Source organism: Taudactylus pleione, unplaced genomic scaffold (genome assembly GCF_031769625.1).
Source record: "Taudactylus pleione unplaced genomic scaffold, aTauple2 ptg000053l, whole genome shotgun sequence".
Taxonomy (NCBI): domain Eukaryota; kingdom Metazoa; phylum Chordata; class Amphibia; order Anura; family Myobatrachidae; genus Taudactylus; species Taudactylus pleione.
The window spans coordinates 38,905,001-38,917,081 of NW_028284455.1; the positions used below are offsets into that span (position 1 = coordinate 38,905,001).

General features: G+C 42.0%; 1 protein-coding gene across 1 annotated transcript in view; it reads left to right on the forward strand.

Annotated features, from left to right (window-relative positions):
• ACP3 (acid phosphatase 3) overlaps positions 1-12,081 on the forward strand; it is a 79,741-nt gene that overhangs the window by 13,920 nt on the left and 53,740 nt on the right. The window contains exons 2-3 of the mRNA XM_088463803.1: positions 2,437-2,532; positions 4,770-4,856. Coding sequence (XP_088319929.1) covers positions 2,437-2,532; positions 4,770-4,856 — 183 coding nt within the window. The remainder of the gene's footprint in view (positions 1-2,436; positions 2,533-4,769; positions 4,857-12,081) is intronic.

Below are 12,081 nucleotides of genomic sequence, written 5' to 3' on the forward strand. Positions count from 1 at the left end.
GTCCGATTACAACTCACCGCTGTATATGTGTTGTTAAATACCTGAGTTCCGGAATCCACTTCTAAAAACCCGCACTTTAGGAAATATACCCCTAGGAACCTGTGGAGTATCTACCATTGGTACAGGGTGTGCAGTGCATATGGGTCCATGGGTCCAGGGCAGCCCTACCCCACTCCACCCCACACACCCTCACCCTACAACAGAGCCGCTCCCTCCCCCTATGTCGGACCATATTTTTTTCCATAAAAGATAGGTGATGATGTCTGTGTAATGCTGCTGCAACCTTTATACAGAAGCATTAGACGGAAATATTTGAAACACTTTCATGATTTTTTGAACAATGAACATTTATTGCAACTGGATACAACTTGCTGATTTACTAGTCTCTGCCAAGTTATTATAATTACGTGTTTGTATGTATCATCCATAGGCATTTGCAGGGAGGGTTTCCATCTGCCTGGAAACCCCCCTCCCCAGCCCACACCATGAACACAATAGAAATAGTAATGTAATAGAATTTTACTAGTGCTGCATGTTCTTCTCAGTATCACAAATGAAATAATTAGCACCATTAGATCTTTAAACAGTCAGTAATAAATAACCTGGGCACCAACTAGGAGATCTAGAAAACATGCACTGTTAGGGATGTGCTGCTATAGAGCCCAAAATGTACATATATGTCCAGGGCAGTGCTAGGTTCTTCTGCAGCTCCCAGACTCCCGGACTTGCTCCCATGCTCTGGAAGGGTGCCCACATCTAAAATAAAAACATTCAGCTCAGACAGGATGGCCCTACTGCCGCATCTAATGGATTACTGTGATGGCTGGTCCTGTATATGCTGGAATTATGACACACAATATACTTTGTATGTAACATATTAAAGCTGGATAAGTGCTAATTCTACCCTCTTCATGGACTGACCACACTCACGCTAAAATCAAGCATTTGGAAACCCCCCTCTAGAAATCCTGCATTTGTCACTGGCATCCTTTATAGTTTCTTTACCAATTCAACTGTTTTTCCATACTGCTGTCTTTTCTCATTACTTAGACTGGCACCCAGGGTTGAGTGCTTATACGCATACTATGAGATTAAACACCTCTTAGTACTGTATACAGTATATCTACTTACCTGCCTAATACTCACCAAATCTTAGGTTTCAGGGATCTGCACACTTTTTCCACATGTAAATAAAGTTGTTAATATTTTTGAAATGGTCTGCACCAAATATCTATATCATCATCTGCAGTGCACCACAAATCACATCATTAATGTCCTACTCCTACAAAGTTAAGTGCTAAGCACCTATGTTTTTGGGGTTCCTCTAGTCAGGTCTGCACCAACAATAACATACCCAAAGCTGTAGGAGTTTTGCTGAAAACTGAACACATTGACCTTTGGGGTTCCAGTTCGAACAAAGGGGGTCATTCAGACCCGTTCGCGAGCAAAGGACGCTCGCAAACAGGTCGATGTTGCCCCACTGCGCATGCGCACGACAGAGGGAGCTCCGGCGTGCGCATGCGCGAGACCCGGACTGCGACAGCCAAGCTGTCGCTCCGTGTCTCGTACCAAAGGGGGCGTGCTGTCGATGTTGATTGACAGCACGCCTCCTTTGGTGGGCGTGCCAGGGGCGTGGCGGCCAGACAGAGGCGTACCCATGGGAGCGCCTACCGTCTGAAGCCGGCCCCACTGACATCACTAGTGATATCAGTGGGAGGGATTTTGACTCTGATAGAGCCAAAATCACTCCAGGGCTTGCGGCAGCGAGACTCTACCGCAGGGTCTCCGTCGCAAGCCCGATGGTCGCGATGGTCTTGACCATCGCGACCATCATCATGGACGCTCGCATAAGCTGTGGGTGGTAACCCACAGCTATGCGAGCGTCCATGAGGACGCTCCTAAAACAGGTAGGAGGGCCCTGATTCAGAGCGAGCGCTCTGGTCAGAGCGTTCAGCTCTGAATCAGGCCCAAAGTTCCAGCTCGGGTCTGCCCGTAAGTTTGGATCTCAGATCTAAAAAACAGATCTTATGTTTTGGATTGCAAGTAAACAGGTCCAAATTACATGATTTGAACTGTTTTTATCAATTGTAAATATATCCAAAACCAAAACACTTGAGGGTGATTTTGCCAAAATCAAAACTATAACATTTGAGGGTGCTTTTGCAAAACAAAACACAATGGGTCTGCGCATAACTCTAATTTACAATGTGGTCTAGAGAGATACAATTTCAATATGTTTATGTTAAAGTGTCAAACCATTGCACTACTGTACTTCATTTGATTGCTATAGATATAGTACTATACTTATGGAAAATATGCCAAAGTTATTGTGTTGAGGGCGAATAGTAAGATAAGTTGAAATAATTCAAGTACAGGATGACATAGAAACTCAAATGCAGTTGGAGTAAAATGTCCTTACATGCATTCTATTTATAGGTGTTTCGCCATGGTGACAGGAGTCCAGTTAACACATACCCTAATGACAAATATAAAGAAGACGATTGGCCTGATGGGTTTGGACAGCTCACTCAGGTAAAATAAGAAGAAATTATTTATTAACTGCTTCATTGATTTTAAATAGTATTTATCTTGCATTTATTAGTTATTCTAAAAATGCTACAAATAATTATAAGTCATAGCTCAAGCAATGACATAGGCTAGACACGCTCTAGCAGCATGGAATACATGTAACCTCTAACAAAGTGTAAAAAACATGAAAGTTAAACAAACTAAAAGATTCAGGGACATATTGTACAGGGGATGTAGTTGACATCCCGTTGTGCCCAGAGCTCACAAGGGTCAGGATCCCGGCTGCAGAATCCCAGGGACTGTCATTCCATAGGTAAGTATTAGGGGTTAGGTTTAGGGTTAGGTTTAGGGTTTAGAAACTAGGGGGAGGGTTAGGGTTAGGCTGCGGTGGGGGGGGCTATGGTTAGGCTGCGGGAAAGGAGGGTTAGCGTTAGGGGAAGGGTTAGGAGGGTTAGGAGAAGGGTTACCTTACTTACCTGCAGGCACTGGCATATCAACCATCTGTATTATAGCATCGGTATTACGACCACCGGCATTGTATGTGCCGGGAATGTGTACCCAATCCATTATACAGTAAGTAGACCAAACTTCATGAATATTACAAAATTGTACAAAAAACAAATCAATAACAAAAATGTTGGTCTTATCATAAAGGTTTAAAATGCTTCTGGACTTTAAAATATTTCAATGTAAATAATCAATTTTGCTAATGTTTGTTTTTTCCTTAAGCAAAAAAACTAAGGGCCTGCTTCAGAGATGTTAGCAAACCCAATGGCAATTTAAAGCTAGTAAAACACATGTAAACAGGGGTGACCATAGAAACCATTATTTAAAATCACCTAACCACTTTGCATATTTCTCAGCATTGTGTTTCTCTTTTCAAAATGTATCTTGTTCTAGTCATATACGTTTATAGTAGGTACATATTGGGAAGCCTCCAGTGACGGCCAACATTTGCGATGATATGCAGTTCTTCTAATGGGTTTTTACAGAAGAAAATTTTCCAGCGGGTACCTGGCCTTCTCTATGTTGCACATAATTGTACTTATAGTTTTTTACAATACACCATATGTTGATGCGTTATACTAGTGGTTCCCAAACTGCGCGCTTTGGCACCCTGGGGTGCCTCGGGACACTTGCAGGGGTGCCTCAGGTTGGTTGTCAGGCACCAAATCAAATTCTTTATGGCCAATTTAATATAAATATGTGGACAAACAGAAGTGCAAACCTGTCCACCACCACATAACTGATCCTAAGGATGACAGGTAAGTACAATTTACATCATTTTAATACTTTTCTACATTTTTTTCGGAGTTTCTCAATAACAAACGTTTGGCTTAGTGGTGCCATAAAAACAATGCTAATACACTAGGGCGCCGTGATTCAAAAAAGTTTGGGTACATCTGCATTATATGAAAAAATATCATCAAAAAAAAGTTTTACAATTTGTAATATGAAATCTAATTGTATTCTGTAGGTGAACTCATTAGAAAGTAATGCATCACTTACCTTGGTGACTAGTACGGTATGTAGTCAGGAAGCAGGCAGTCGAAATTCAGACCATCGGCTTCCCGACAGTGAAATCCCGGCATGGGACTAATGATAGGCGTCTAAATACTGACGCCTATCATTAGCCCCATGCCAAAATCCTGACGCCCGGCATACCGATCGTAGGTAAGCCGGGTGTCGAGAGCGGATTTCCGCGGGGGGAGGGTTAGGAGGGGGAGAGGGTTAGGGATAGCCTACTTACCTCCCCTGTCGGGATCTTCATCTGCCGGCCTTCCGGCATCAGTATTTCATCCACCGGTCTGACGTCTGGTGGTATATCATACCGATTCCACTAGTACTGCTGTTGAGCTTTAAGACAAAACGCCTTCATAAGCATTAGTTGCAAACAAACAGGCTCACAAAAATACTAAACAGGAAAAGAATTATACTATTAAAATTGACCTGATTTATCTGTTTTTGTTGATAGTTTTCTTTTAATGGGTAAAATCAATAATAAGAACAACCTAGATTGAAGCACTTATATTTTATATGTTTTCTTTTCATGGACACAGTGGAGAGGTGTAAATAAACAATAACATCCTTACAGTGTAAACAGCATTAAAAATGTCAAACTGTGACCTTTCCTGAACAGTAAGACTCAGGCTCCAAATATAAACATAGTAAAATAGTGATAAAGTAAATAAGAATAACAATGCATTTAGTTATCAATATTTTTCCATCTCTATTAACAGCAAGGAATGGAGCAACAATATGAGCTGGGAAAATATCTGAGAAAGAGGTATTCTGGGTTTCTAAACCAGACTTACAGCCGAAAAGAGGTAAACATTTTTTCGTTAAGTAGATCTGAACTGCAATTTTGTATTACATACTGCTTATTTCTTTACTAGTCCCTATACTGTTTGTACTAGAGATGTGCAGACTCAGGACCTCATTCAGAGTCGGTCGTAAGCGGCCGCTTGGTCGTACGCCTAACGATCGAGAATCAGAAAAAAAACATTTGCACGGCCGAGTGATCGCAGCCAATGTGACGCCCATACATGAACAAAGCACCATCTCTAGCTAGCGAGTGATAGTAGTTAGCGATCAAGTCAATCGTTGTCAGTTGTTGTCAGTCGCTGTATGTTAAGTTTCTTCTGATGGTTGCGGCCGCTTGTGTTGTTTGCAAATTACACCAAAAATGAACAAAAACCGCAAAGAATAAGCCATCCCCATGAAATTTATTTATTCTTATTATTCGCTAATGCTAACGCAAATTAATCAATTACAAGCCAATTAGCAGTGTTATTAGCAACAACAAACAATTATTAGCTGCTTGCATTGTGTGGCACAAAATAGAAACATCAAATAGTATCGATTGTACTCTGGGACTTGAGAGAGAACATGCCCAACCTCAAGCTGTACGATCAGCCAGGCCTCTAACCTGCTCGCAGAGTGACGTTTTACTACTTCCGGCCTTCTATGTCAGTTGTAGCAGGAAAATTATGTACGCCCCTGAAACGGTGAGGAAGGACGCCTGCGTTTTTAGACCACCACCCCATCAACACCCACAAACGGCCTTGAACTCTCGAAAGCCACTTCCTGCTCGTAAGCTGTACGATCTACAGCATTTTGGATCGCAAGGTCTCGTATGCACATGCGCACAACTAACCGTATGCATGCGTGGTTTGGAAACATCGGATGCGTACGACCAAGCGGCCGCTTACAACTGACTCTGAATGAGGTCCACAGTTCGGTTCAGATTTTCCCACCAAGTTCCAATATTTCTCGCCAAAAATTGTGACTCAGAAAGAGGCAAAACATCATCTTTCATAAACAAACATCATCTTTCCTGGACAAAAGTCCATGAAAGATGATGTTTGTCAATGAAAGATGATGTTTTGCCTCTTTCTGAGACACGATTTATGGTAAGAAAAATACAAACTTGGCAGGAAAATCCGAACAGAACCTGCACATCTCTAGTTTGTACTGTTAATTTGTAGATTATTATTTATATTTTTTGTATTATCATATCAGTTGACTGCATGGATGTCTGCAAAATATTGTTCTGTTCAAAATTAAATTTACTTTATATACACTGGTTTTATCTTTTTATAAGAAATAAAGGTAGCTCCCAAATTGTATTTCTTCCAACTTCTTACTTCCAGACCAAAAACATTTAATTTCAGCTTGAGACATATTTCTACTCTTGTCTATAACTCTACCACTATGGGCCGTATTCAGTTAGAAGCGAAAAGCCGAGATCCGCAAAAAAGTATCGACGATTGCGTCTTTTCGCCTGTCGGAAACTTATCTCCTTATTCAAATCCGTAAGCAATGTAATAGGCGAAAAAGATTTGCCTCTGAATAGGTGGAGAAAAGAAGTGCAACATTTTTTTTATCTTGGGGTGCAAAGGTGAGGAAACCACTCAGAACCTTTGGGACAGCCCCCCAAAGGATAACTGCGTCAAAAAATTCCTAAAAAAAACTTAACACCCCAAAAAAGTACTTTGAATTTGGGAGCGAAAAAGCACAAAGTGGGGGGACAACTTTGCAAGCTAGCAAAATAAGGTTCTGGGGGTGCTCTAAGAAGGGGTCAAGTGTTTTTGGAATGGCAGGTGCTTTTACGAGGGAGGAATTGCTCTTTCATTAAAACTTCACTTTGGAGACATTAAAAGATGCTAGCACCCATTTTCAGGTACCCCAAATTTGCCAGGACTACTTATTTGCTCCAAAAAATACTGCTTTATGCCATTCTTCACCACTTGTGCAAAGACGCTAATTAGAGACTATTGTACCAACTTAAGTATGTCAAACAGTTTTATTAGGGCTATTCGGGCACTACTACATTGATCTACAATGTTTCTGCATCTTTTTGGGGGGTTCATGCTGATTTCCCCCATTCTGACAACACTTTCCGCCTGTCCTGACTTTGCGTGTCACCGTTTTTGCATCTTTTGGAGTTGAATAGGGTGAATAGCAGGGACGCACACGATAAGTTTCCATGGCCAAAAGATGCGGTGTAGGCGAAAAGTCTGGCAGGCAGAACTTTATCGCGGGTGTGAAACTAATTGAATACCGCCCTATATCTGAGGCATTTCACAGTATACACAGTCTAAAATTTCCAAAAACTAATGAAACTTTATCGCTGAAGCTCCAAAAAGCAATTACTGAAAATTAGGATCATTAAGGAATAAGGCTTAATGGGCATGTTCCTTGTGGAATACAGACAGGTTATGTATCACATCCTGTGGCTGGCAGCAGGTACAGCACTGTCAAAGAGTGAGATTGCTGTCAGCCACAATATGATAGAGCAGCTACAGTAATTTACAGATTTGTGTGTGCAGTGGAATACCCATATACAATTTATACAACTGATCGTCTGAGCAGCCACACTGAGGGCACTTTCCCCGTGATCCGGTCCATATCCCAGCAAAGGGGATGCCGGTGCCGGAATTCCAACACCTCTCAGAAACCCTGTGTCGGCATCCCGAAGGTATGTAATGTGGTTAGGGGGAGGGTTAGGGGTTAGGGTTAGGCACTAGGGTGAGGATTAGGCACTAAGAAGGGGGAATGTTAGGTTTAGGGTGCGGGGAGGTTAGGTTTAGGCACTAGGGGGGGAGGTTAGGTTTAGGCACCAGGTTAGGGGTAGGAGAAGAGTTAGGATACCTAGCGACAGGTGTCATTATCATAACCCTGTCGGGATGCAGGCATCAGGATTTTGACCGCCGGGATCCTGAGCGCCGCCATCCTGTACCCAACCCCTTCCTCCCACTCAGCCTAAACTGTGGATGCTGGTTTTAGGTATTTATATAATTAAAATAAAAACCAGTATAATGCCAGTCATCATGTTGGAGTGAAAGAGGATAACCAGTATCTCTATATCAACATCACTTTTTTAAATCTCCTGCTTCCAGCTCCTTTTGCAGCCACATACAGTATAAGTAGATTTTCGCCCCCCCAAAACACACAGTTTGCACATCTTGCCTTCTGCTGGTATCGCATCACAAAGAGGGAATACCTGTGATTTGATCACTTTTACATGCCAGGTCATATCAACAACTCCATTTGCTGATACGTCTACCAGTGTCTGGCAGCACCCAAGTGAAACTTTTTAATGAATGCAATGTCCTGGTACTAAGGGCCTCATTTATTAACAAGTGATATATTTGTTATCACTCATTATTAATCTTAAAAGGTACTCCAACCAATCAGCTCCTAACTGTCATTTTTCAAACATATGACAGTTTACGGTTATTTTAACTAAAGTGTGGGTTTATAGAAGTGGAGTTGTTGCCCATAGCAACCAATCAGCTTCTACCTATCATTTATCTATTACCTTCTAGAAGATAGAATCTGGTTGCTATGGGCAACAATTCCACTTCTAAAAACACGCACCTTAGTAAATAAACTCCTTTAGTAGCTGGTTGGTTGAAGCACCATTTAAGATTAGTAAAAAGTGATAAAAAGAATATCACTCATTGATAAATGAGGCCCCATTTATGTTACTTTGATGCCGTCGCAGCCCTGAAATACTAGCCAGCCTCCTTCATCCTGTAAATATGGTTCATTCACCACCTGCTCACTCAAACAAAAATGTGGAGAAAAGTAGCCATATGGTGACACACTTCTGTAGCCAGTCTCAGTACACCACTCAGAGACCTCTAGTTGCTAAATAATTATTGGTTAAATAAGTGTCTAAAAACTAATAAGCTATACTGTATGTGTTGATGTTGGCCAAAATGAAATATATTTACACCCAAAGCCACAACAAGCTCACTAGTCTTATAACCTGTGAATATTTTAATTTCCTATGTGCATTATAAATCCGAATGCTCCGGAATGCAATTAGTGCTTGGAGTTTGGAATTGTGTTCTATAATAAAATATGGGCAAGAAAAGTAACCCTGCTGGTTTCTTACTTACACTTAATTAGTACATGATCCTTTTTCACTTTAACAGTAATTTGTTTAAAACCTCTGCGGAAACTTTAAAGGCGAGTGGACTATTTACTGATGGGAGGGAAATTGCTACAGTTCTGCACAGGCTCTGTTATACTTACCAGGGGTACAATACAGTTACTAATTAATAATTAAATTCTGTATGAATATTATTATAATTATTATTATTATTATTAGTTCACTTTTCTATACCTGAAATAATATAAATTCCTCATGAGCTTTTGCATTGTTATGATAGTATTAATAAAGGATCATTTGAATCAATGGTTGTGATTATACATATGAGAAAGAGATTATTTTAGTAGACAAGAGTAGCATTACACCACATTGAATCCATCCCTGTCTGGCCAGGTGTTGCTACACAGCATGCAACACAACTTTTGTAAGGACTACATATATCTGACATAGCCCCCACTATCTTCCTGCTATGTGCTCCTACATCATAGCCCATTCTCTTGGATCACACTTCCTTGATCACATGGCTGACATCTGTATCTCTGTCAGCAAGCCACAGTTAGAGATACACAACTATCTTTCAGTACACTGCAGGAGAGGTATACTAAGCCTTGGAGAGAAATAAAGTGGAAAGAGATAAAGTACCAACCAATCAGCTCCTTGCTATCAGTTTATAGATTGTTTGAAAAATGACAGTTAGGAGCTGATTGTTTGGTACTTTATCTCTCTCCACTCTATCACTCTCTAAGGCTCAGTACATCTCCCCCACACTGAGGTGTGTATCTCCCTCATTGGATCTCAAGTACACTGACTGCACTCTGGGCCTGATTGTTCGGGAATCTGTTTAGGCGCTTGACCCATTCTGCGCATGGGCAGAACGTGTATGCGATCCCGCTCACAGACTGGCAGCAGACTGGCAGTGATTGACAGTGTGCTGCCGTTTGTGAGCGTGGAGGGGACAGTGTATAGGGGCACTACAACAAGGGGCACTTCTACTGTTGGCAATGTATAGTGGGCACTACTACAAGGGCCACTACTACTGTGGGCAATGTATAAGGGACACAACAACTATTGGCATTGTATAGGGTGCACTACTACAAGAGGCACTACTACTGTGGGCAATGTATAGGGGGCAGTACTAGAAGAGGCACTACTACTGTGGGCAATGTATAGGGGGCACTACTACAAGAGGCACTACTACTATGGGCAATGTATAGGGGGCAGTACTACAAGAGGCACTACTACTGTGGGCAATGTATAGGGGGCACTACTACGAGGGGCACAACTACTGTGGGCAATGTATAGGGGGCAGTACTACAAGAGGCACTACTACTGTGTGCAATGTATAGGGAGCACTACTACAAGGGGCACAACTACTGTGGGCAATGTATAGGGGCAGTACTATAAGGGGCATAACTACTGTGGGAATTGTATAAGGGGAAGTACTACAAGAGGCACTACTACTGTGTGAATGTATAGGGGGCACTACTACAAGAGGCACTACTACTGTGGGCAATGTATAGGGGGCACTACTACAAGGGGCACAACTACTGTGGGCAATGTATAGGGGGCAGTACAACAAGAGGCACTACTACTGTGTGCAATGTATAGGGGGCACTACTACTAGGGGCACAACTACTGTGGGCAATGTATAGAGGGCAGTACTACAAGGGGCATAACTACTCTGGGAATTGTATAAGGGGAAGTACTACAAGAGGCACTACTACTGTGGGCAATGTATAGGGGGCACTACTACAAGAGGCACTACTACTGTGGGAAATGTATAGGGGCACTACTACAAGGGGCACAACTACTGTGGGCAATGTATAGTGGACAGTACTACAAGAGGCACTACTACTGTGGGCAATGTATAGGGGGCACTACTACAAGGGGCACAACTACTGTGGGCAATGTATAGGGGGCAGCACTACAAGGGCACTACTACTGTGGGCAATGTATAGGGGGCACTACTACTGTGGCATTGTATTAAGAGCTCTACTATTGTGTGGAATAATGTATATAAGGGGTACTATGGTGTGGTACACTACACTGATAAAAAAGGGGTGTGTTTTAGGGACGCCCCCCTTTGAGTGGCACCCCCCCCCCTTTTACAACCTTTTCCATACCCCCACTTCAAAATTCTGACTTTGACCACTGCATACAAGGATTTGCAGTGGTAAAGAAACAAAAATAAAAGTGTGGAGTATGAAACAACCAGAATGAAACTGAAGCAAAAAAAAAAAGGAAAGATATAGCCAGTAAGACAGCGTGAATGTAAATAGTAAAGTAAAATTACCGTGTGTGAGGCTGTTGCATTACAAGACTAAAGTGGTGACAATTTCTAGACTGGGCTACATTGCACAAGAAAAGTCTATCATGCTACAGCAAAGAGAAAGAAGGATAGCTGTAGACAGGGCCGTAGCTAGGGTAGTGCGGCCGGTGCCATCGCACAAGGCACCACAGGGCAGGGGGCGCTGTTTGGGCCTGCCAAATTTTTGTTTATTATCCTTCTTACTTGTAGCTTCCTCTTATTTCATCCCCAGCATCTCCTGGCCTCACCTATCTCTTCCCTGACCCTTCCCCATGAGGCCATTCTCCTTTTTTGGGTGCATTATGTCACTTTGAAAAATGAGGGGGGCGCCAATGCACTTTCTGGCACAGGGCACCAAAAAGTCTAGTTATGGCTCTGGCTGTAGATCAGAGTAAAGAAAAAAAAAACTAAAAGTAATTGCTGGCCACGTTACTACTGCTAAGTCAGTGACGTCACTGGTGATAAGTACACTCAACTGACAAAATCTATTGCTGGTGTGAAGCGGAGTAGCATCTGTTGACAAAATATTGCCAAAGAAACATAAATTGTATTCCTCAATCATTTAATTATTCATCAATGTGCAGAACTAACGTGTGTATAATTCATTCAGGAGGAGCACATTAATAAGCATCTTCCTGTATTCTAAACTTTCCATTTTTCTTCTTAAATCAGTTCCTGTATATCCTCCCTTATGGCATAAATAAATAAGAGTGAGGGTAAATTTATGATCCTCCATAAATCTATCATCTTGGACAGCAAAGCCAGCAGCCAATGAGAAAATCCAGGCATGTTTGGGCATATTGAGACTTGAGAGGCACAGTGGGACCAAGGCTGCACAATA